This window comes from Pelophylax lessonae (assembly GCF_965119305.1).
Source record: "Pelophylax lessonae genome assembly, chromosome: 1".
Taxonomy (NCBI): Eukaryota; Metazoa; Chordata; class Amphibia; order Anura; family Ranidae; genus Pelophylax; species Pelophylax lessonae.
In genome coordinates, this window is record NC_138768.1 from 608,753,242 (window position 1) to 608,780,635 (window position 27,394).

Here is a 27,394-nt window from a genome sequence, read left to right on the forward strand (position 1 = left end):
AGGCTAGTGCGTTGGAAACAGTTCCTTGCAGATTGTGCCCTTTGATGCATGTGCAGCGTGGTGTCGACGTGTACGCCAAATCGTGTTAGAACACGCCCACCACGCGGCGTACGCCTGTACTTAAATGCGAATATTCCCGTGCGCGGGACACACCTATGCCATAGACACGCAATCCAGCAGAGGCAAACATGTGAGCGCTTATGCGCCAGGGCGAACATAACAAACAAATGGGGGTGAGAGCAGTTTAGGCTGAATCTTGTTTGTCACAGCTGATACCTTTCAGGTGATCAGCTCAGGGTAAGAAACAGTGTAACGAAATGCTTTAAACATACTTTAAACATACTTTGCATAAACCTGCTACAACGTAATTACAAGCAGAAATACACTTGGCATAAGTCTCTGTAATCTTATTAAAGGGAACAGTGCATAAAATATTTACAGTTTTGCAATTTTAACCCTTTAGCTGTGTAAATATTTCAAATGGACTCACCGGTCCTGACGCAGGAAACTGCTATAAGCAAGAATCCAATCTTCACCCTTCACGGTGAGCATTGTCTCGGAGACCTTCAAGGACTGGGTCCCCTATATAAAAGAGGGGCCACTGCCTTGGACCTGTAGAGCACTCTGCACGGAGCGCCTTTGGGGCTTGGTTTGCCAAGGGTCAGGATCCCAGGGTCCAGAGCCTAAAAAGGATAGCATTACAGGCCAAACCTAATATCTGCTTCCCAAGGCTCGGGTACCATCCTTTTAGTCCATTGACTGTTTTAGATGGATCCGATAGCGAACCCATTAGATACAGTGATCTTTGTTTGGGGTATGTTAGCATAAACTTCTGTCTTATTCTTTGAAACATAACAAACATGTGGAGCACCTCTCCACAGCAACCCTCACTTTTTAGACACTGGCGAAAAAAAAACTGAGGCACTTCCTGTGTGGGAGGGGTTATATAAGGGGTCATCAATTCTGATAGGTTGCCAGTGTCCTTCACGTATAGGTGGCTATATAACCCATATGTTATGATTTATGGCTCTGTGTCCCGTGATGTACGAAAAGAAAAAAATATACCCTCAAAGAGGACCGGGTCCTCTAACCAGCAGCCTGCAAAACCTTGCGGCCAAAAGAAGCATCCGCAGATGCCAACACATCCACTTCATAAACATTTTGTAAAAGCGTGCACCGACGACCAGGTGGCTGACTTGCCAACCTGTGTCAATGACGCATGATGACGGAAGCCCAGGAGACACTAAGCGCTCTAGTGCTCCTTGACAGGGAAAGGAGGAATCTGATCCCGGATGCAATAGGCCTGAACAACCGTCTGTCTGATCCATCTGGATATGGTCGCAGAAAAAGCGGACAACCCTTTGCGAGGTCCGTCCTTGAGCACAAATAAAGAGTCTAACTTCCTAAAAGACTAGTAGCTGCCAGGTACACCCTAATTACCTGGACCACATCCAAGGCAAGCATAGTACTTTCCTTCAGATGTTTAGCCTGGGACACAGGGAAGGCAACACAATGTCTTCATTCAAATGAAAGTCAGAGACCACCTTAGGAAGGAATGACAGACAGGGCGAAGCACCACCTTATCCTTGTGAATCACCCATAAGGTGAACGACATAACAACACCGCTATTTCCGACACCCTGCGCGCAGAGGTGATAGCCACCAATAAAGGCCACCTTTCGGGCAGGGCAAGCAGGGAAACCTCCCAAATATTTTCAAAGGGAGGCTTCTGTAGAGCTGAAAGCACCACATTAAGATCCCAGGGCAGCAACAGAGCCTGCTCGGAAGGAACCAAATGTCAGACACCCTGAAGAAAGGCATGCACCAGGGAGTGTGAGGACAAAGTTAGTTGGAAAAAGACTGCTAAAGCCAATACCTTGCCCTTGATGGTTCTCAAGGCCAATTTCTGTTCAACCTCCCGTTAAAGGAAGGTTAAGATCCAATCCACCGAGAAGGAGTGAGGATGAACCCCAAGAGACTCACACCACGCAATGTACACCTTCCACGTATGAAGGTAGATTTTCCTAGAAGTAGATCACCTAGCTTTCAACAGGTATCATCAACTCAGACAAACCTCCATCCTTCTGCACCTGCCATTCCACAGCTAAGCCATCAAAGACAGCGACTGTAAAGCAGGATAGAAGATCGGTCCTTGGGACAGCAGATCCTTCCTGAGAGGAAACCCCCAAAGTGCATCAGCGACCAGTCGTACCCGATCGGCGTACCAAGACCGGCGAGGTCAGTCTGGATGGAATCCCTTTTGCTTTGATCCTGCACTGGAGTCGAGGGAGAAATTTGAGAGGGCTGGAACGAAATAGTCAGCCCACCTTAGAATGCCGGCTATTTCCCAAGCAGCCGAGAGACTACTTGTGCCCCCTTGGTGATTGACATAGACCACGGCTGTGGCATTGCCCAAATGAATTCATACAGGACACCCTTGAAGACGAATTGTCAAATGAGCCAGACAAAGGCTGATCACTCGGATTTCTCCCGAATATTTTCAAAGGGAGGCTTCTGTAGAGCTGAAAGCACCACATTAAAAGATCCCAAGGCAGCAACGGAGCTTGCACTGGAGGAACCAAATGTCGGACAACCTGAAGAAAGGTACACACCAGGGAGTGTGTGGCCAAAGATCGTTGGAAAAAGACCACCAAAGCTGACACCTGGCCCTTGATGGTACAAGGCCAATTTCTGGTCGACCCCCTGTTGAAGGAAGGTCAAGATCCAAGCCACTGAGAAGGAGTGAGGATGAACCCCAAGAGACTCACACCACGCAATGTACATCTTCCAGGTACGATGGTAGATCCTCCTAGAAGTAGATATCCTAGCTTTTAACAGTGTAGGAATCACTGACTCAGATAAACCTCTATCCTTCAGCATCTGGCGTTCAAAAGACAAGCCTTCAAAGCCAGCAACTGTAAAGCAGGATGGAAGATCGGATCTTGGGACAGCAGAACTTCCCTGAAAGGAAGCTTCCAAGAAACGTCGGCGACCAGCCGCACCAGATCGGCGTACAAAGCCTGTCGGGGCCAGTCCAGATCCACTAAGATGATTGGAATTCCTTCTGCCTCCATCCTGCGTAGAAGTCTTGGCAGAAACTTGAGAGGAGGGAAGGCATAAATCAGAGGATTGTGACATCACGGGGCCACCAGCGCGTCTGTGGCGTCTGCCAGAGGATCCCATGACCGAGACACAAACCTCTGCACCTTTCTGTTGAGCCGAGACAAAAACAGATCCACTTCGGGGGTGCCCCACCAGAGAGAAAACTGATGAAATACCTCCGGATGAAGGGAACACTCCCCTTGGTCCAATGCCTGCCGACTGAGGTAATCCGCCTGCAAATTTTTCACCCTGGGAATGTGTACGGCGGAGAGGGCTGGAACGAACCATTCTGCGCACCTTAGAATGCTGGCTACCTCCAGAGCCGCCAGGACACTTCTTGTGACCCCTTGGTGATTGACATAAGCCATGGCCGTGGCATTGTCCAATTGATCCATCCGTGGCGACTATTGTCCAATAAAAGGGGAGGAAGGATTTGCCCAGTCAAAGCGTCAGAGAAGGAAGCCACCATATCAGGGACTCCTTTGTTCCGTGACTCAGCCGGATCTGATTGTCCAGAGTCTGCGGAGTCTTGTCCCATTTGTTCAGTATCTCCTTTTGCAGGGACCTCGTATGGAACTGTGCAAACGGAACCGCCTTAAAGGTAGACACCACCAAGGTAGACACCATCAGGCCCAGCACCCACATGCAAGTCCGGAGGGATGACCATCTGTTGGGACAGCAGAAGAAGAATTGCAGCCTGCAATTTCTGGAGTTTGTTCAGAGGAAGAAGCACTCTGGCTAAGGCAGAATCCAGAGTCAGGCCCAGATAGCCCAGCTTTGTGGATGGGACCAGGGCAGAATTCTGAAAATTCAGAATCCAGCAAAACTCCTGCAGAGTTCCTATTGTGGTTTTCCACCAGAGCAGAAGGAGATTCCACTCGCAGAAGGAGATTGTACAAGTAGCCCAGTGCTGCGATCCCCTGTTGAAATAGCAAAGCTAGCAGCGGGGCTAACACTTTTGTTAAGACCCGAGGAGCAGAGGCGAGACCAAAGGGTAACAGCATAGCAGAGGAAGCACTGGTGACTGGCACATATTGGAATGTGAAGGTAAGCATCCTTGATGTTGATAAATCCAAGAAAATCCCCCTGATGCAGGGATGCCACCACGTGTGAACAAACTCCATTGTGAACTTCTGCACCTGCACAAAGCAGTTTAGCGCCTTGAGGTCCAGGATTGGACACACTTTGCCTTCCTTTCCTGGGAACTGTAAACAGGTTTGAGTAAAAACCCAGAAAACATTCCGAAGTCAGAACAGGGACAATCACCCCTTGATGTAACAGGTCTTGAACCGCCCCAAACAGACCCTGTAAGCCAGGGATGTCTAAACTACGGCCCTCCAGCTGTTGCGGAACTACACGTCCCACTGTAAAACTCTGACATTCACAGACGTGACTAAGCATGATGGGAATTGTAGTTCCTGAACAACTGGAGGGCCATAGTTTGCAGACCTCTGCTGTAAGCGGTCCGGGGATAGGCACAAGTTGTAAGGAAAAAAACTTGCCGGGGACTTGCCACTTGTCTTGCACCAGGGAAGTCCACGGGTCCAAAAACCAGCGAAGACATCACCATGCCCCTGATACAGGTGAGGGCACACATTCATGCTAAGGGAGCCTTGTCTGCGTGTCTGGAGAAGCTTGCTCTCGGCTTGCCAGACCAGGTTCGTTTGGACCCCCCAGAGGAGGCCCTTTTTATTAAGGGACTCCACATAGGGGTAATGCCTAGTAAAGCGCTTAATGACCCCACAGGGACGCTTTGGTTGTCCCCACTCTTTAGTGACAATTCTGTCAAAATAGGTGGGGAAAGGGAGCACCTTTGCCGCTCTGGATGGCTTGTGAGTGCCAAAGGGAACCTGCTCCTCCATCGCAGCTGCAGCCTCCATCTTCAAGGTCTAACACACAGATAACATTCAGTGCTTCCACCGGCGTCACTATCAGAGGATTCCGGGCGCGTGGTTGCAGACACCAGCAGGGTGACCCACATCCACGGCGGCTGAATCAGATTCAGGATCTGATGAGACAGATAAGGCAGGGGGCGCTTTTTGCTAGCCCGTCACCCGAAAGACCACCTCCACCTGGGAGACAAAGGACCCCAGGACCGCAGTCAGTGCATCGATGGATGGTGGGGAGCTGGAGGGCCCCGCAGCCTCAGAGAGGGGATCAGGTGGGGAGATGTGCTCCAAAGACTCCATGAGTCATCAGGGGGACCCAACAAAAAGTGTAAAACACTGCAAGAGACAACCCCAACTGCACTGGCAGCACCACCCAGTCGCCATGCACAAGCACCAAGTGAACCTTAGCAGAGAGGGAGAGAACCTCACCAGACTCACCACCCAGCAGAAACAGGCACCTGCAGCCAGGAGGAACGCTGCGACTCGGGCCAAGACCTGGCTGTATGTGACTTTGTGAGGCGTTTAACTCGAAAGCCAGCTCCTGTCCAGTGGGGCTATGTCACGGCCGACCTAGCCTGGAGCTGAGGTCTGTGTGCGCTCGCTAGCCAGACTCGGGTGACCACTGGATCTAGATTATCCAGCCTGTTACTCAGTCCAGCAGTTTACTGTAGATGTCACAGGAAAAATCTAGGAGAAAAAAAAAAAAATTTTATCTAAAAAGAAAAGATTGCCAGGACCAAAGATCTCAGTAAGGAATTAGGTCTTCACACCTGACTAGGCAGAAAAAACGGAGTGCCTATAGCAGAGAGAGGGAGTATACCCCCCTGGACTGCCCATGGGCATAGCCAGGACTTTTTTTCTGCCTAGTGTTCTACTCCTGTAGGGGGCAGTATAACCCAACGGTTAAGAAGCTCTGAAGCTGTGTCGGTCAACAAACGAAAGAGAAATAGTGTTTTAAATAATGTGAGGTCCTAATTTTACTGAGCCCTGATGTCCATACCCAAATGTCCTTTGTACAACATTTGAATAAATGTTCACCTATTTCAAGAAAAAAACATGAACATAAAACAGGAAGACGCCTTATCAGCCATCAAGTGGGCACTGGATGACCAATCAGATATGGAATTAGAACAAAAAGAATTCATTCTGAAACTCCTAAAGATGGCGATGAAAAGTAACAAATTTTTGGCATCAGGGAGAATATTTCCGTCAACATAAAGGAGTTACAATGGGAGCCCACTATGCTCCGAGTGTGGCTAACCTGTTTTTAAGCAAGTGGGAAAACGAGGACATTTTTGGAAAAAAATCGAGATGAATTGGTGATGTACCGAAGATATATAGATGATGTGTTTATTGTGTGGAGGGGCTCGGAAGAAAATGAATAATAATAATTACCAGATAAGATTTAGCGGCACATGGGATAGAAAAGAAATACACTACCTAGACCTTACTGTATTTAAGGGAGTTAATGGGCTATGCACTAAAACGCACTTTAAGCCCACAGACAGGAATGGCTATATTCCCACTCACAGTGGCCACCATCCTAACTGGATAAGAGGAATCCCTAAGGGGCAGATCATGCGTCTAAGGAGAAACTGTAGCGAACAACAGGATTTTGAACTACAAGCTGATATGGTCATAAAAAGATTTCAGGAAAAGGGCTACAAAGAAGACACATTACAAAAAGTAAGGGAAGAAGTTAAAAATATGGATAGAAATACCCTCTTAAAAGACAAACCCAAGGAAACGAAGGATTACTCACTGAACTTTATCACTCAATATAATGTAAGATACAAGGAAGTGGAGGACATCGTGAAAAGGCACTGGCACTTATTACTTAGGGACGAAAAACTAAAAGAAATAATTCCAAATCGTCCCAGGTTCATTTACCGGAGAGGCCCAAACCTCAGGGAAAACTTGTGAAAAATGTACCAGACCCCCCGAAACGACTTACAACAGTTTTACTAAGCCATGTAAAACTGTAAAGACAAGGAAACGGAAAACACTGGAATTCCAATCAAATGTGACCAAAAAGAAAACTGAATTTTTGTAAAATCTTACCGTAAAATTCCTTTCTCTGAGTCCTCCGACAGTCGCCGCCACTTCATAATCTTCACTAATGGGGTAATTGACCTTTGCTCCGCAGGAGTAGCTAGGCAACAAGATTTGTTAATATCAAAGCTTTTAGCATATCACACCCCTAGGGGGTGGTCCCCTCAGTCAATACCTCTCTGCTTCCAGCATTCTCAACTCAGTTTAAGTAGCATAGCAGTAGAGTACATAAACAAACCCCAAAAGAGGGGCGGGGGCGGCGACTGTCGGAGGACTCAGAGAAAGGAATTTTACGGTAAGATTTTACAAAAATTCAGTTTTCTCTTACGTCCTCCGACAGTCGCCGCCATTTCATAATCTTCACTAATGGGGACGTCCCAAAGCAGTGTAGACATGAGGGGTGGGAAAAAAAAAAACGCAGCCGCGCATAAAGCAACGCAGTACCCACATCAGAGAAAGGAACCTTACCAAAGTAAGAGAACCAACCTGGCAACAGGAAAACGTGCTCAACAGGAGCAACAACCCAGGAAGAACAAGTAACCCAGGGGTAAAAACACCCCAACAGCCAAGGGCCCAAACAAGGGACCCTAAGGCACTGCCGCACTAAGAACTTTACGGCCAAAGGAAGCATCTGCCGATGCCTGAACATCCACTTTGTAAAATTTTGAGAAGGTGTGAACGGACGACCAAGTCGCCGCCTTACACACCTGGGCCACAGAAGCCTGATGACGATAGGCCCAAGACGTACTCAGAGACCTGGTAGAGTGCGCCTTCACAGGGAAAGGAGGAACCTTCCCCCTCAAAGCATAGGCTTGCACAATCGTCTGTCTGATCCATTTGGCGATGGTAGCAGCCAACGCCGCCATGCCCTTCCGAGGTCCCTCTGGAAGGACGAATAGGGAATCCGACTTGCGAAAGGACTTAGTCGATGACAGGTAAACCCTGATCGCCCGAACAACATCCAAGGCATGCAAAGCCACCTCCTTCGGATGCTTAGGCTTCGCGCAAAGCGAAGGCAAGACAATGTCCTCATTCAGGTGAAACTCCGAGATCCGTTTCGGAAGAAAAGATGGGTTAGGTCGCAAGACCACCTTATCCAAGTGAATCACCAAGTAGGGAGAGCTGCAGGACAAAGCCGCCAGCTCCGACACCCTTGCGAGCCGAAGTGATCGCCACCAAAAAGGCAACCTTTTTGGACAACAGAGACAACGAGATCTCCCTGATCTTTTCAAAGGGAGCCCGTTGTAACACGGACAGAACCAAGTTCAAGTCCCATGGAGGCAAAGGTTCCCTCCTAGGAGGGGCCAAATGTTGCACCCCCTGAACAAAGGTGCTAATCAATGAATTAGACGCCACTGGGCGCTGAAAAAGAACGGCCAGCGCAGAAATCTGACCCTTAATTGTGGCCAGCGCCAAACGCTGGTCCACTCCAGTTAGGAGGAAAGCCAATACTCTCGACACCGAGTATGAGCGAGGGGAATACCGCCTGGCAAAGTACGCTTTCCAAGTACGGTAGTAAATTTTTCCCGAAGAGGCTTTTCTAGCCTTGATCAAAGTGGGAATGACCTCAGGGGAGAGACCCCTATCCTTCAGGACCTGGCTTTCAACAGCCAGGCCGTTAAAGCCAGCGACTGTAAAGCAGGATGGAATATCGGCCCTTGAGACAGAAGGTCGTCCCGAAGCGGCAGACGCCACGGAGCGTCGACTGCCAGATTTACGAGGTCTGCGTACCAAGACCGGCGAGGCCAGTAGGTGCCACCAGAATCACCGGGTGCGGTTCCAAGGCCAATCTGCGAAGCAGCCTGGACAGCAGCTGAATCGGTGGAAAGGCATACATCAGACGATACTGACGCCAGGGCGCCACTAACGCGTCTGAGGCGTCTGCCCGAGGATCGCGCGTCCTTGCCACGAACCTTTCCACCTTGTTGTTCAGACGAGACGCGAACAGGTCCACATCCGGAAGACCCCACTTCTCGCACAACATCTGGAAGACATCCGGGTGAAGGGACCATTCCCCCTGGTCCAGGGTCTGGCGACTCAGATAGTCCGCCTGCCAGTTCTCCACCCCCGGAATGTGTACAGCCGTTATCGCCGGGACGTGCGTCTCGGCCCACGACAGAATGCTGTTTACTTCCCGAGCAGCACGGGCACTCCTGGTGCCCCCTTGATGGTTGATGTAGGCCACCGCTGTGGCATTGTCCGTCTGAACCCGAACCGGACGGCCCTGAAGCCGTTCCGACCAATGCAGAAGGCAAAGTTTTATCGCTCGCAATTCCAGAATGTTGATCGGAAGGGAGGATTCCTCCTCCGACCAAGTTCCCTGGGCGGACAGAACGCCCAGAACACCACCCCAGCCCGACAGGCTGGCATCCGTGGTGATCACCGTCCACGACAAGGGACGAAAGGACTTGCCCCCCGACACCGCCGGGGACTGGAGCCACCACAAAAGACCCCTTCGGGTGTGGCGGCTCAACGAAAGCTGCTGATCCAGAGATTGTGGACGCCCGTCCCACTTGGCCAAGATCTCCGCCTGAAGACCCCGCGTGTGAAACTGGGCGAAGGGAATCGCCTCGAAAGTCGAGACCATTAGACCTAGACATCTCATACATGTCCGGAGGGACGAGCACTGAGTGTCCCTGAGGGACCTGACCTCGTCCTGAAGTGTCCGGAGCTTGTCTTCCGGCAGGAAGACCTTCGCTTGAGCAGAGTCCAGGATCATCCCCAGGTAGGGAAGACGAACCGACGGACACAACGTCGATTTTGGAAAATTTATCGTCCAACCAAACTCCTGCAGAGTCTGCATCGTGGTGGACAGGTCGTTCACCAGGCCCTGACTGGTCGCAGACCGAAGCAAGATATCGTCCAGAAATCCCAAGACCGAGACGCCCTGGGCTCTCAATAAAGCCAGGATCGGCGCAAACACCTTGGTGAAAACCCGCGGAGCCGAAGCGAGACCGAAGGGTAACGCCACGAATTGGTAATGATCCTCCGCAATGGCGAATCGAAGGTACCTCTGGTGACCCTCGAAAATGGGGATGTAAAGGTACGCATCCTTCAGATCGATGGAGGCCATGAATTCCCCCGGACTCAGGGCAGCCAATACTGAGCGCAGGGATTCCATGCGGAACTTGCGAACCCGCACAAAGCGGTTCAGAGCTTTCAAGTCCAGAATCGGACGCACTTTGCCCTCCTTTCTGGGCACAGTGAACAGATTGGAGTAGAACCCCCAAAACCTGTCCCGATGAGGCACCGGAACCACCACTCCCTGGGCCCGCAGATCCCGCACCGCCAGGTGCAGATCCTGCAAACGCTCCAGAGACAGCTGAAGATTTGAGGGAAAAAATCTGCTCGCCGGCCGAGAGAGAAACTCGATCTTGTATCCAGATCGAACGATTTCCTGAACCCACCTGTCCCGAATGCGGGCCAGCCAGGGTTGAAGAAAACCGAGCAAACGTCCCCCCACCCCAGAACCGGGTGAGGGTGCCCCTTCAGGCCGAATTGGTATGGGCAGCGGACCCGGACTGGCTGGACTCCTGCTTACCTGCCCACGGCTTCTTCTGGGAGCCTTGGCCCTTGAAGGGCTTGCCCTTGTATTGCGACCGAAAGGCACGAAAGGACCCCTGAGAGGGCCTAAACGAGGTATTCTTCTTACCGCAAACAAACTTATTCTTGTGAGTTTGGGGTAAGAGAGTGCTCTTACCCCCGGAAATTCCCTTTATCAGAGAATCCAAAGACTCGCCAAAAAGGCGAGATCCCGCGTAGGGAAGATTAGCTAGAGTCTTGCGAGAAGATTGGTCAACCGACCAACATTTCAGCCATATCAGGCGACGGTTCAACACCGCTACACTGGAGAGGCGTGCAGCCAAAGGGACTAAATCCAAGTCCGCATCGCACAAATACATGACACCCTGATGAATTTGATCTACCATAGCCAACGTTGTCGGCGGAGCAGAGTTAGCCACCAGGGTGCGCCTGAGCACCTGCGTCCAATCTGCAATAGCTTGGCCTGCCATAATGGGAGCAAAAATAGGCTTCAGCATAGAACCAGCAACCGTATAAGTATGACGGGCCAGAGACTCCAATCTCCTGTCCGTAGGGTCCCGGAACACCGGGGTATCCTCAGCAGGAATCGCAGTAGATTTATTCAAACCTGCCACCGCGTGATCCACCTGAGGCGGTACACACCAACGCTCATCAGTGGTGGGTGTAAATGGATAACGCAGCTTGAACTTACTTGGCACAGTAAAAGGCTTCTTTAAATTGCGCCATTGCTCATCAACAGCGCGCTGAAATTCCACAGGGCAGGGAAAAACCTGCGCTGATTTGCGTTTCCTTTTCGTCCCATAAGAGGACATCAAAGCAGGAGGACACGGTTCATCCTGCAGATGCAGTGTTTCCTTGATAGAAGTAATCAACTCATCCATAAGTGCAAGCTCTTCAGGCGAGCTGGGGGGAGAAGTATCAACTCCTTCTACCTCAGCCTCCCCCTCAGACCCCACAAGGTCCAGAGATGAACGAGACCCTGAGAAGGGCACTCCAGCCATAGCAGCCCCATCGCCCTCTGAATCAGAGGAAATAGATAACCTGGGCCGTTTTGCGGATCGATCAGCCATTAGCATCTGCACCTGAGAAGCCAAGTTCGCTACAACAGCAGCCAGATCAGCCCCCTCGGGGGATGCAGCAGCCCCTTGGCCCCCCACCAAGGTGAGAGGAAACTTGCAATCCTGAGAATCCATGCCCCAGTATCAACTGAAAATAAAGTACTGCCCCTTTAAGACAGCGGCGAGCGCAGCCCACCGCACACTACTGTATGTACCGACCCCCGCAGGGATAAGGAGCACTGAGCAAGGAAATACAGGATAAGGAAGGCAAAAACCTGGAGAGAGCACACAGCTGCTGCCACCGATCGCTGTTCCAGTGAAAAAGGAAGTGATGCAATGACTGACCGCCCTATATAGCCTATGAAGGCTTCACAAACATGGCCGCTCGGCTGAGGGAATCAAGGCAATAAGAAAATGGCGCTGACATGTGCTTGCAGGAGCGATTGGCGGCGATTGGCGCCAAAACACCGAGCTGTAACACACAGGGCCGGTCACCACAGTTTGCCGAGAAAAATGGCGGGCCGCATAGCATGTCTGAGCCCAGCCTGCCCCATACATCTCACACAGTAGAGCGGGAGAGCCCCCCCCCCCCCCCCCCCGCAGCCCACAGAAAGGCAGCTATTCCACACAGGAATCTGACAGGGAGCTCAGCACTTACACAGACATGCAGGGTCACACAGTCACAGACTGACACCAAAACAGACAGGTCCCCACATAGAAATTTACTTACCAGTCCGGATGGCGTGGGGAGCCTTCTCTAGCGACCAAACCGCAGTACTGAGGACAGGGAGTGTCGCAGCCAGGACGCAGTGGACTGCGGTGCGAAACCGCAAATGGCGTCCGGTGAGGTAGCCACCTCACAGGCAGCATCCCTGCAGCGAACAGGGATGGGTCGTTCAATATGCCAGGGAAACCTGAGCTGAACGCTCGATGGCAGGCTGGGGAAACCCCTGGCTCTCAGCCCTTGGATCCAGGGTGGCCAGACCGAGACCCAGCTCCGCATGATCATCTTCATCCGAAGAAAACTAAACTAATGCTGAGAAAAAAACAGCTAAGTAAAAGAAAGAGAAAAAACACTTGAAATAAAATCAAAAAGAGGATAGAAGGCTGAGACTGAAAGCCCCAGTACAGGAACAGCCAGCTACTCCTAAGCTAGGCAATTGAAAACTGAGTTGAGAATGCTGGAAGCAGGGAGGTATTGACTGAGGGGACCACCCCCTAGGGGTGTGATATGCTAAAAGCTTTGATATTAACAAATCTTGTTGCCTAGCTACTCCTGCGGAGCAAAGGTCAATTACCCCATTAGTGAAGATTATGAAGTGGCGGCGACTGTCGGAGGACGTAAGAGAAATACAATATTAAAAAATTGATCACATGTAGAAGCACGCATGTAACCTACCTACTTACCCGCCCATGCGGGCTACAATATGTAGGCCGCACTACTAGAGAACTCAGGGTACGGATAGGGGAGCATATTGCTAACATTAGAAAGGGATTTAGGAAGCACAGTGTATCCAATGCAGTGTATTTTAGGATAGCACATAATAGGGACCCTACCCTCCTATCCTTTCAGGGTATTGATAAAATCTAATCCAACAGGAGGGGAAAAAATATGCGAATCGCAGTATCCCAAAATGTGTCCAGATGGATCTTTGAACGGTTCACTTTACAGCCTTGGGGTATGAACATTGACATGGACATCAATTGTTTTATTTCTAATCCTTAATTATCTTTTAACCATTTATAAATTTATGATTAAGGGGAGGTATACATTTCCTCTATGTATAAGGTACACGTATGTCCACACGGTACTATACACCCCCTTTTTGTTATTATACAGAATATTAAAAATAGGTCCATATAATAAGGTATATAACTAATTTTTATTATACCCATTATTAATATAAACTTTTAAATGTTTATTATAATAAAAATACATTTTCAAGAAAGGGTTTATATAATCTTTATTTTTTAAGAAAGGGCTTCTTTAATACTTATTTTTTATATTCCCACATATATTATTTACTAATTTTAGAATTTGTATGTCCACATAACACACAACCCATAAATAAATCCATTTATCTATTTAATTGTATTTTTAATAATTTATTAATAAAGCATATAATATTTTTAATATATCCATGTACCCATATTCGCAATTATATACACTATGCACTTTATATTTATCCCACCGATACACCACCAACATTAATTTAGTGTTATGTATATTCTATTATTGATTGCTATGGTTTACATATTTATATACCTTATACAAGTGATTGCCAGTATAATAGAGTAAACATGAAATATAGAGGTGGTTTTAATTATGCCGAAATGGCCATGTAAAATGTGCAGCAATAGGAAGTGGGATGCGCGTTCGTGCCTATCTGTATGGTGGGGACACGAGCGTGCGTCTACTTCCGGGTGTAATGTGAGGGGCGGAGTGTGGAGCGGCAACTCCGATATATAAAGCCTGTGTAAGACGTGTGACTCCACCTCTGAAGACGTCTAGCCAACGACGAAACGAGTTAGGTGGAACGCACGTCGTGACGTCACACGAACTCAGTGGAACGCAAGCCGGAAGTGCCGCTCTCCACATCGTAGCTCACATGTGTGACGGTGTGTTTTACTGTTTCTATTGATTTTTTACTGTCCTATTGGATTTTCCCTGTTTTTATTTGCTTCCTTACTTTATTGGGACTGTAACCTTTGGATTGTCCAGATTGTGTGCAATAAATTACTATTTTAAAAATGTTACTGCACTATCTGGATCTTTTTTTCCTTTCCATACGTCCCTTATTGGAGGTGATCAGCAGGAGGAGTGTTACTGCAAAGAAAGACATTTGCCAGGAGGGAACGTACCCCGACCCTAAAAGCATGGTTCTAGTGTCATAAGACATATAGGACCCCTGCGATCTGGTGAGTGTGAATTTCATCTATCTTTTTCACGGTGAAACACAAGAAGGGACACCAGGGCAAGAGTGATTAAATTTATCACCAAGCATTATTCACTTATTTGGACATTTTCTGTCAAGAAGTCACAACTGTGTTTAATTTTTTACTTGCACTTATATTTTAATTGCACATGAATTAATTAATTTTTGCACACGAACTTTAAGGACATTTTTTGTGATTGATATTTTTTCTATATCTGCTCTTACATATTTTGATACATATACAGTTTTATTTTACCGTATTTCATATTTATTGCAATTTTACCTCAGCACTATTATACATTATTTATTCAATTTGTAATTCATCACGGGATTTGTATGTAATTTATCAGATTGTTTACCAATTCATTTAAGCAAGCGCTATAGGTAATCACATATTTATTGATTACTCCATCCATTTTTGAGCACTCGCACTTTACTATAGCAGCTGCGAATCACACTATTTTTAATTTAATTTATTTAGGTCCTTACACACTCATAGGTCTCCTCACCTGGCACGGGAAATATACCTTGTATATTTTATCTTCCAAGAAAAAAAGAGAACCTGTTTAACCTGAAAAAAAATAAATAATCGGCAAGCATGTCCCCACCAATTTTGTTTTTTTACCTTATTTATTTCCAATGTCGGCAATGATTCAGCATCCGTTTTTGCCAGCTGTAGTTTGTTCTCTGGTACATACAGCTCCTTGACTTCATAAGATGCGTCAACGGGCACAATATCCTATTTGTGTAGGAGAAATCAGAGAGGAATTAGTGTTCTCAGCTGTAAAACAGATGCATCTAACTTATCAAGAAAGGGAGGTGAAACAACATGCATTATCAAAGTTCATATTGTTTTTCTTGCCTCTAGAGCTTAATATTTCTTACATTTTCTTCAAGAATAATAATAAGTACAAGAGTTTTGTGGGTTTAGGTGAATATATTTTCTGGACAGAGCCCGTGGCTGGGATCATGGGAAGAACACAGATTCTTACAATGCCCGGCCAATGAACTCAAGGAGGACTCCAGGGGATATTCATAATGTACTGGACTGAAAAACATTCTGGGTCCACCGTGTTTCGCATTCATGTTTCTGCACCATCCTGAATATATTTAATATACAGAACATAAAACAATATAATAAGCGATGCCACTCCGTCGCACTGTTACTGGAAACACCAAAGTCTGTGCAACAAGCAATGTTCTGGAAATTAAACAGAGACCATTACATCAACATAAAATAAACAAACATCTTCAAATTCCTGAAGACTGAAATCCTAAATATACTGAAAGCATATACTTAAATGGTTGTTTTTCTTCTCAGAAAAACAATCCTATGCGTTTTGTTTAAACCAGAGATGGACAATTTAAAGCTCAACTCAACTGTAGGGAAATGGTTAGAACCTCTGTCAGTTTTTTTTTTTTTTTCATTATTAATATTGCTGTCTAGGTCTGCATTGGAACAATTTCTTGTTCTCATCTAACCCTATAACAGTGATGGCGAACCTTGGCACCCTAGATGTTTTGTAGTGTAGTTGAGCATCATGGGAACATCTGGGGTGCCAAGGTTCATCATCACTGCCCTATAACAAAGTGTCACTTGGACAGGTATAATAGGAAATACCTACAATGGTGCGGGACAGTGACAGCAACAAAAACACTTATTTTTTGGTGGGATGGGAAAGGGTTAAAACCTTTGTCAAGTACTCGTTGGTCTCTGTATCTACTTGTAGATACAGGAAACGAAATAGGGAAAAAATGGATAGTGACATAATAAAAAATCTTACAGAAATCCAAACCCCTTTTCCCATGCTATCCAAAACTATATTTCTCCAGAAGAATTCCCAGCTCAACTCACCAACCAGTCTGCTTCCCAAACCGAATTAACCTGTCTAACAGTATGCATTAAAAACAGGGGTTTAGTTAGCACACATTCAGAATTTTTCTGGTTTTGACTTGCATGCGTTGCCCTTCCATGTGCTCCTTGCTGTGAAGGCCAGTTATAGGTGTGGGCAGGGGAGGGGACATTTTGTTTTTGGATATAGATATATATATATATATATATACATAAAAAAAAACCCAACTTGGATTTTTCTTTTAGATTGTTGTCCAAAAAAAAAAAAAAATAAATGGAACAAAACCTGTTGTGGGAGAAACATGGAGGCAGAAACCACTGACCATTTTCTTAAAGTGAGATCTTTTGCACACAAACAGTGAGCCTGAAAACATAACCAGCATACAATTAAGTAAAAGATCTGATCAAACCGCATTAACCTTCCAACTGCAGCATGCATGGCTAGATGACATTGCCCATGGCTGGTGTGTCATTGGATGCACTTGTTTTAGTGATGGTAATGCACTAGGCATTTGTGCCCTCCTGTGTGTTTTTGCAATAAAATTACATAAAACGCAAGATGTTTTCCAGTGGCTGAGCAGAAGCAGGTGCTGCATATAGCCTGCCTTACTCTTGTAAACGCTGATGTTTCAGTGCATCGGCATTTACCCTCGATGCATGTAAAATGTATTTCCTGAACACGATTGTCCAGCGGAAGCCTCCTATGTGCAACAACATGGCCAGTGTCATGTTACTTTGCAGTGGGCAATCATGTGGTAATAAAATAGTAGCTTAAAGTATAACTAAAGGCAAAACATTTTCTTTTGTTTTGGATAGGGTGGAGAGGGATTTGAACCCCTGCCAGTTTGTATTGCAGTCTGTACTCCCAAAAAGGAGATTAACCCTCTTTATTGTTCGGTTTACCATTAGCATTGAAAGTGAAAGTGAAACTAAAACAAAATCCTAAATTTTGGGTTGCCCCAAGAAAAGTAATAGAGGGGAAATCTTCCAATAGGGACACTGGTTCTGGGGGCCTGGGGGTCCCCAAGGGATTCCCTGAACTTGCAAAGATTTCCTCTCACTTCCTTTTTTGGCTATGCTACAGTATATGAAGGGGAATCTCCCCAATAGGGAACAGATGGCAAAAAAGGAACCAACAGGGGTTACAACCCTCCCAAACTGTTTCCCGAAATGAAAAGAAAAAAGTTTTACTGCAAATGCCTGTTTTTTTCCCCAAACAATTACCAATAAAATTTTATAAATGAGCTTAATGAATTTACAGTTTAAATTATAAGACAGAACTGCTAAACACTGACCCAATGTCATGCCCATAACTATAGATTTTTGAATAATGTATATACATGTACAAAAAAAATGTTTTTAAATTTTAAATTAATAGTTTTTAAAAAAAAAAATACATACATACATACACACACATATATATATATATGTATATATATATATACACACACACACATATATATATATATATATATATACACACACACACACACACACACATTACACATACATACAACACATACACACTCAATGCCATGTTTTATTTGAATTTGTATGATTTATCACTACTGCACTGTATTTAAGAGTGAGAGTGAGATCGCTTATCTACATAATTCTGTCTATATGTAATAAATTTACATTAGATTAATAATATTATACTTCTCCTTTAAGCAACTCCACACTTTAAAACAATATGCTGCTTTCTGGAGATCATCTTTAAATTCAGTTTTCTTATATGAACAATAAACTAAAAATCAATGCATATGTAAGTATTTAAAAAGCTGTGAAACCACACTCTTTATAAAGCAACATTAATGTCTGGTCTAGTGGTGCTAGAAATATACAAAAAAAAAGGCATTTTACATAAAAGACAACTAAGGAACAAAATGCATTAGAACATGATCCATTTTCATTAAGAAAGTCAACTGCAGTAATAGTCTGGTTAAAAAAAAATACAACTGTCATTTTAGCAAACAATAAATATTAGACATGAAAGACTGGAAATTGTTGTCATAAAGAAAAGCAAACACGCCCCGGCACCAATGATGTATACTCCTGATGCAGCCAAAACTTCATCTTGTAATTGGAAACTGAAAATGATTAGTACAAGAGATGAGTTAAGAATTCCAGATACAACACTGCCCCGCCACCATACATCAAACACTCCAGAGTAGCACAAGCTCTTTTTAGAGTGTGCTTGCTGTTCCAAGATAAAGAGCAGGCTTGTTCTGTAGAGCATCTCTGAAAAGTACACTAATAGCCTTTAGCACAGGGGTGGACCACCTTCCACTTCCCAGCATTTAATGAACTACATCTCCAATAAAGCTCAAGTAGCACTCGTCTATTTAAAACCTTGTGTGACATCATAGATGTAGACTGCCACTACAAGGTGACAGTCTTGCATCACCTAAACTCTACTTCCTTATATCCAGTCTTTGCACTCACTGTGGGACTGCACTGAACTATGCAATATATAAAACCACTTAAGCAGCTACATATATTTTTCATTATGATCTAATATTTAAGTACAAGACTGAGCTCTAGTCTTCAAAAGTGAACAAAATGGACACTAAAATGCAGGAAAACAGTTCTAAAATACTAATAAGATGGTTCCGTGTGCCCGCAGCCTTAGCCCAGATCTAATAGTCAGTTCCTGACTTTTGTTGGAGAGATTATGGTCAGAGAGGCATATTCCTCCACAAGTGGTGGGACTATCCCATGACATCGCCTTTCTGGGTGGATGTTCCCAACATCCCTCTTTCTCATTATAAACAGTGTTCTTCCTCACTTCCTCAATGCTACCAAACGTCTCATACCTATACATTGGAAGAGCCCAATAGTTCCCAGTTGTGGGGAGAGAATCAGAAAGGTGACCGAGATTATGGAGGCTGAGGAGTGGTTTGCCACGTGTAAGGGCACTTAAGACCACTTCCACTCCGTTTGGGCCTGCTGGCGACATCACATGTTGGGACTGCCCTCTGTCTCCTCCAGCTTAGATATCGCTTTGTTGGACCTAAGCAGACCCTACATTTCAACTTGTCCACACCTGTTTCTTTTGGCTATTTTGCAGGATTTTACATGTAGTTCCTTTTCAAGCTCGAGATCAGGATTTGGCTGACGTGTTCTAGATCTACAACAACATTGGCATCCTTGTACTGATTAATATACTATGTAATATTTAGGACTCCTGACCAGCAACTGACAAAGTGAGCTACTGTTAGCACTATTTGTATCCATGTTAGCTTTTTATTTTTCTCATTGTAATATGTGCTAGCCCATCAGGCTGCTCCATCTGTACTTTTTCAAGATGTTGCTGACTTACGCCTTTTATGGCCAATAGATGGCAGAGTAACAAGCTGAAATGGACCAAAAGAGGAGATCCTCCCTGTAAGGGGCGTGGCTGAGGATATGGCGCCGTGAGACAACTCGTGGCGGGGCTCCGTGTGCGCTGGTGAGCGGCCGCTCTGGGGAAAGAAGCCGGCGTTCCCTACAGGACACAGCAGTTGCTCAATCCAGAGGAGTGAGGGGAGAGAACGGGAGTCAGACAGCCTGGTGAGCCAAAGGAGCAACCCGGGATCCGTATCGCCCTGCTGTTAAACACAGAGCCGAATCGATCCCTGGAGGTCCGCAGCGAGCCGTACCTAGTTAGAGGAGAGTCTGATGCCAAGGTGATCAGAAGCAGCCCCAGACATCACTTCGGAACTGTAAGTGAATTTCCTTAAAATAATATTTCTCTAAAAGGGGGAACTGACTCCTGAGAAAACAGCCGAAGCAATACACTGGGTGGACAAAAGCTGTATTCTGGTCTATGAGTGGGGAAGGGGAGAGAGCGGCTGTTAACACGCCGGTGAGACATACAGACATTTCTCAGTACTTTATTCGAACCCCCCCCACACAAGAAGAAAGTGTTTCTTATTCCAAAATGGCACAGACACGCTCGGGGTCGGCTAATATAAATGCCTCAAAAAAAACTGGCAGTAATCAACGGGAACCTGCTGAAATCCCATTAGGGAATCTCAATCAGCAAGGGACGGACAAAAACACGCAGAGAACTGACTCCCCTACCCCCCAAAACTCCCGAACACAGGACAGTTTAAACGTGGAGTTGAAAGACTTATTGGCAGCTATACCCACAAAACAGGACATGTCGGAAATGGCATCCTCAATTGTCCTGGCATTGACACAAGAAATCAATTCTCTTAAAGGACAGATGGATGCAATGTCTAAAAAAATAGAAACGGTGGAAGTGGAGACAAACGCTTTAAATGCTAGAGTGGTTCATATGGAAGACACACATAAAAATTTTGCTAGGCAATTACTGATCTTGAAACTCCAACAAGACGATGGGGAGAACAGAAACAGAAGGAACAATATACGCCTTCGGGGGTTAACGGACGCAGTGCAAGGCCCAGATTTAAAAACTAAAGTAATGGCTATATTAAATATATTCTTAGAAACCACTCAAAATGAGGAGATAGAAATAGACCGAGTCCATCGGGTTAAAGCCCCCAGAAGCATGGGAACAGACTTTCCCCAGGACGTCCTTATAAGGATCCATTACTTTTCAATTAAGGAAAGAATTATGAAAAACGCATGGAGAAAAGGCCCACTTGATTATGAAGGTTCAACAATACGGCTGTTACCGGACCTATCAAGACAGACACTTAGGATGAGAGCAACCTTAAAACCAGTTTTGGAAACCATACAGAACGCTGGGGCCAAATACTATTGGGGCCACCCTTTCCATTTAATTGTGGTTAAAAAAGATAGTTCTTACATTCTACGGTGGCCGGATCAACTACCGGGTCTTTTTACATTTCTCGGAACCCCCCCTGTAGTGGTGCCGGACTGGCTGGAGTTGCAGGGATACAAAGACTCCCTGGGGCTCCATATGCCCGGGAAGGGCCTATAAGAAGGGGCTAACACCCCGAAAGGGGTGAGACCCCACATTGGGCCGTGGAAATGAAGTACACACCGAGGGGGATCCACCCCCGAATAGAGGGACCTAAAATGTTGTGTTTTCTGTTTTTGATTTCCCTTTTTAGCCTAGAGGGAACAGGTAATATGGCTTGGGGAGCAGGAATAGCACGAAACAGACTAGAATTGGGTATTTTGTACCGACCATAAGGGGGGGATAGACCTTTAATTGGCCAGATAAACAATTGGATAATTCCCCCTCAATGAGGGACCATACGTATTGGGCTTAAATCAATCTTTTTAGACATCTTTCGTGCTGTCCTGCTCTTCATAAATAAGTAAAGTCGGAGCGGCTGCTCGCCGGTCCTCAGGGAGCAACGCTTATAGTTTGAAGTGGGAAGACTATTGTATTGGGTTGTTTTTTCCTGTGATTTCTTTTTCATTTTTTTTTTTTTTTTGTCTTCTCGCTTCCTATAAATAGTATAGGTCCCACGGAACGACCTTCTCACTCGCCCCGAGAGTAGATAAGTGCATAGTTGCGCTTCGGTCAAGGTTTGACAATTAGGGAAAACAGGAGATTAACAGTGAGGATCGAGCATTGATATATCCCATCCCTCCATTTTTTTTTTTTTTTTTTTTCTCTCTCCCTCCCCTCTTTCCCCCCCCCCCCGCCCCCTTATATTGAAAAGGTGGAATAAGTTAAAGTTACTGGGGATTGAGGAGGGGGAGGTAAAATGGCCAGGGCGGGCAGAGCAGGTTTAAAGATGACCTCATTAAATGTAAGGGGTCTATCTACCCCCGAAAAACGCATGCGGGTATTGAATGACATAAGAAAGGGCCATACGCAGGTAGCCTTCTTCCAGGAGACATACTTTAAAACTGATAATATACCTAAACTGTGCAATAGATTTTATCCATGGGCATACCACGCCCCCTCACCAATATCAAAATCAAAAGGGGTCAGTATGGTTATAGCGAAGGAAGTAGACTGGATACACCGGGAATCAAAGATAGATCCACAGGGGAGATACCTTATGATAAAGGGTACAGTGGGACAAAAGGTAATAACACTGATCAATGTATACTTCCCAAATGTGAATCAATTAACATTTTTACAGCAGCTATTACCGATGATCCTTGATTTTCGGGAAGGAATACTGATAATGGGCGGAGACTGGAATTATGTGGCAGAACCCCTACTAGACACTTCACGAGGCTCCTCCCACCTGTCTTATGCAAAACTCAATGGTCTGAGAAAAGAACTTTCTCTTCTCGATTTGATTGATCCGTGGAGGATTATGCATGCAGGTGAAAAGGACTTCTCGTATTTCTCCGCATCGCATAACATGTATTCAAGGTTAGATAGATTCATGATCCCTCAGAGTGAACTGGGAAGGGTTAAAGCTACTGCAATTGGAACGCCTATTATGTCGGACCATGCTCCAGTACACATAGTACTGGATTTGGACTCTGTACCATCAAAACCCCCCACATGGAGATTAAATGAATCCCTTTTACAATCCACGGAAATAAGAACAGAAGTAGAACTCGCTTTGACAAATTACTTCAAAGAAAATAATGGAACGCAGATGTCACCGTCTATGACGTGGGAAGCACATAAATGTGTTATTAGGGGGACGTTAATGATGTTAGGATCACGGCGTAAAAAAGAATATGAAAAGAGAATATCGGAATTGTTGACACAGCTAGGAAAACTTAGTTCAATGCATAAAAAATCATTAGCGCAGGTACATTTGCATGATCTTACTAAAACTAGAGAAGAACTAAATACCCTTCTATATCAAAAAACAATCAGAAGTTTAACACTCATGAGGAGGCAAATATATGAATTCTCCAATAAACCGGGGGCCATGTTGGCAAGGGCGCTACGTGGACCTCAAAAAAAAACAACAATTGCTCAGATACAAACAAAAAAGGGTGAGAAAGTTGTAAGGATAGAAGAAATTGTGAAGGAGTTTGGTAATTTTTACCAATCTCTTTACAATATAAACACAGGGAGAGAAGTAGATAAAGGAGACAGAGATCAAGTTATAAGAGCAAGGGAATATGTGGAATCTTCTGGGATGCCCTCACTAAAGAAAGAACAAATAGAGGCAATGGAAGGAGACATTTCAGAGGAAGAATTAGATTATGCTATAAATCAAAATAAACCCCACAAAGCTCCGGGCCCGGACGGTTTAACCTTACCATACTATAAACAGTTCTGGTCCCAGTTAAAACCCCCCTTATTAGCTCACTTCAATAACATTTCTAAAGGAAATCAGGTCCCTAGAGACAGCCTTCGAGCATACATTTCCTTAATACATAAAGAGGGTAAAGATCCCTCCTTATGTGGAAATTACCGCCCTATTGCGTTATTAAATCTGGACACAAAACTTTTTGCTAAGATCATTGCAAATAGAATTATAACATATATCCCACAGCTAGTACAATTCGACCAAGTGGGATTTATCCCCTCAAGAGAAGCAAGGGACAACACAACCAGAGTAATCGATCTCATATCTTACGCCCAGCGCACACATAGGCCCCTAATGCTCCTATCGGTGGATGCCGAGAAGGCCTTTGACAGGGTGGCCTGGGATTTTATCGAGGCCACCCTGTCACATATTGGGCTGGGAGAGGGAATGAGAACAAATATCATGGCATTGTATTCTGGACCTACAGCTGCAGTGAATGTAAACGGATGGAGATCAGATTTTTTCGAAATCAAAAACGGAACAAGGCAAGGCTGCCCGCTGTCGCCGTTAATCTTCATCCTGACGCTAGAGCCTCTTTTGTGCTTAATCCGCAAAAACACAGAGATCAAGGGGTTACACATGGGGGGAGGGTACCATAAATTAGCGGCCTATGCGGATGACCTAATTTTCTTTACAACAAACCCAGTACAGGAGCTGCCTTTAATTTTAGAAACAATGCAGAAATATGGGAAATTTTCACAATTTAAAGTAAACCTAGCAAAATCAGTGGCAATGAATATTACAATTCCAACGGAGATTTGGAGGGAACTGCAGCCCTCTCTTTCCCTTCAATGGACAACAAAGTCATTTATATATCTAGGAGTGCATATCACACCCCGAACAGAAGATCTATTTGAGGCTAACTTTCCCCCTTTCTTGAGAACACTTAAAAAAGATATTTTGAAGTGGCAGACCCTGGCTTTGACGTGGTTTGGTAGAAGCAGCTCTTGGAAGATGAATATACTCCCAAGAGTGCTCTATTTATTACAAGCTCTGCCAATAGAAATTCCAGAATATTTTTTTATGCAAATGAATACCTTGATGAGAACTTTTGTCTGGGCTAATAAAACTCCAAGAATAGGAATAAACATTCTTACCCGGCCTAAAATCCAAGGGGGGATAGGTCTGCCGGATTTGAAACGCTATCACAGGGCAATACATCTTACAAGGGTGCTTGACTGGCATTGCAATGAGAAAGCTAAACAATGGGTAAGCTTGGAAAATGCGTTGACAGAAAGCCCAGTTCCCTGGGGCCCTTGGGTACCGATATCTTCTGGCGACCCTATCCTCTCGCACCCGACGATAGGGACTACAATGAAGGTATGCAGAAGTATACAAAAAAAAGTACAGATTGCACCTCCAATATCCCCTATGTTACCATTAGTAGGAAATAGAGAGTTCCTGCCGGGTCATAATAAGGGCATGATCAGAATCCTATCACAGAGAGGGAAAACACGACTGGTAGATATATGGACGCAAGAGAATCCCCCTACGGTGAGAGAGATTATGACCGGGTCAGAGGAAACGATGGATATATTTTCTGCGTTCCAAATTAGACATTATTTGGTGAAATTACAGAAACAGGGATATTCCCCTCGGCCCCTGACATCTTTCGAAACTCTATGTAAAGGAGGTAATACAATTCCACATGCTCTATCGTTCTTTTACTCCCTTCTGACCAAGGAACAGGACGAACAAGCATTACCCTTTATGGTCAAATGGGAAAGAGAACTAGGAACTAATTTTAACCCGCAACAAATAAAAAAAATATTAGCACTCGCACATAAGGCCTCTATAGCTAATAGATACCAGGAGATTAGTTATAAAATTATGACGAGATGGTACAGAGTCCCAGTAGTATTGCATAAGATGGACAAAAAAAAAAACCCTGACAATTGTTGGAGATGCGGAGAAACGGGGGGATCAATGCTTCATATCTTCTGGTCTTGTCCCCGGATCAGAGGCTATTGGTCAGAGATAGCGAGAGTGATTAAGGATCTCACTACAATCGAGGTGGGAGAAGATCCGGCTTTATGCCTATTGCACTTGACAAAGTTATCAACCAGGAAATATAGAAATTCCCTGTTGATCCATTTGCTTAATGCGGCCAAGGCGTGCATCCCTGGGGTATGGAGACAAATTACACCTCCATTATTACAAACTTGGTTCGCTAAGGTAAACGAAATATACCGGATGGAGACATTAATAGCAGCACGTAACAGTAGGGAGGAAAAAGCCCGCATCTGCTGGCAGCCCTGGACCATTTATACAGCCTCGGAAGAGTACCTGAGACTGCGAGAAGAGGAGATGGGAAACGGAGGGTAGGGGGGAATGTCGTTTTTCTTCTTTTTTTTTTTTTTTTTTTTTTTTTTTTTTTTTTTTCTCTCTTTTTGCAGGATGGGATATATCAAGTGTATCAATTATTTTAATTAGGAGAATAGTTATGGAGGATAGGAGATTCAAAGTGTCTGGGGGAATATGAAGGTGGAGTTTTTTTTTTTTTTTTTTTTTTTTTTTTTCCTAAACACTTGGGGTAACTGAATAGTAATATACTGAAGGGGAAGAGATAGTATATTTGATTTATGGTTTTAATATGTAATCACGTTTATGTTCTGTTAGATTTGTATTTTCCACTGGGTGGAATGTGGTAAGGATGAAGTGTATCACTAATAATTGATGTGCAGGGAGGGGGGGTGGAACAAATGGGTAGGTGCTTGTTTGACCTACCCCCCCCCCCCCCCTTTTTTTTTTTTTTTTTTTTTTTTTTTTTTTTTTTTTTTGCTCACTTTTTGAGCACTAGGGGTAACTAAATAACAAACACATGGAAGAGAAAGAGAGAGCACATTTTGACTTATGGTTTAACATGTAACCACATCTATGTTTTGTTAAGATTTGTAATCTTCACCGGGTGGATTGCGTTTTGAAAGTAGGGTATCACTACTCACTGAAGTGAAGGGGAGAAAGAACAAAGGGGTAGGATTTTGTTCAATCCTACCCCTTTTTTTTTTTTTTTTTTTTTTTTTTTTTTTTTTTTTCTTCTCTCTCCCCCTCTCTCTCTCCCCCACTTCTGTAGAAACTTGGGAGAATCTCCTTTAGGGATTTATATGTTGATCAGAATGGACATTTATGCAGTAAGCTTTCTGAATATTATGAACATCAGATATTGTTTGTATGTGAACGTGTTGTGTGGAAAAATAATAAAATATTGGAATTAAAAAAAAACAAGCTGAAATGGACGCTGTCTTGGAAATGGTTTCATCTGTAAACATAGGATGAATGTACCTTTATGGATGCTAGCATGTTCCCTTATCCTACTTATTTGTAGCCATTAAAACTTAAAATAAAGTACATTAAAAAAAAAAAAAAAAATGTGACCAAACTGCTAGGTATTCAGGTATTGGAGGCAATGCAGATTCCTTCCAGCCTATAGTTTTACATAAATTAATAACACCTGAAGGCGTCTCATCCATAAGTGATAATCTCCCTTTACTGCTGCCCCTTTTAATGTGAAATCACATTAAATAAAAGTAAATGTAAAGCAGGTGCTGTTAAATAATGACTTAATCCAGTGTAACAAAGTAAATAACCACCCAAATATGCCCATCAAGTGAACACAATTAAACAATCCACTAATACTGCATTTCTGCATCAAAAATAATATTAATACATGTGAATGGTATCAGTCCATAAATAGAAAAAAGTGGATTTTTGTCTTACTAGGAAAATACTTTTCTCTGAGGTTCACTGACGGGCACAGCTCCGTGTCTTCTTAGACCCTTGGGCTTATG

At 44.8% G+C, this 27,394-nt stretch overlaps 1 protein-coding gene across 1 annotated transcript in view; it reads right to left on the reverse strand.

Moving 5' to 3' along the window:
• PAPSS1 (3'-phosphoadenosine 5'-phosphosulfate synthase 1) overlaps positions 1-27,394 on the reverse strand; it is a 287,717-nt gene that overhangs the window by 137,474 nt on the left and 122,849 nt on the right. Inside the window, exon 6 of the mRNA XM_082242974.1 lies at positions 15,205-15,318. Within this exon, the coding sequence (XP_082099100.1) occupies positions 15,205-15,318 (114 nt within the window). The remainder of the gene's footprint in view (positions 1-15,204; positions 15,319-27,394) is intronic.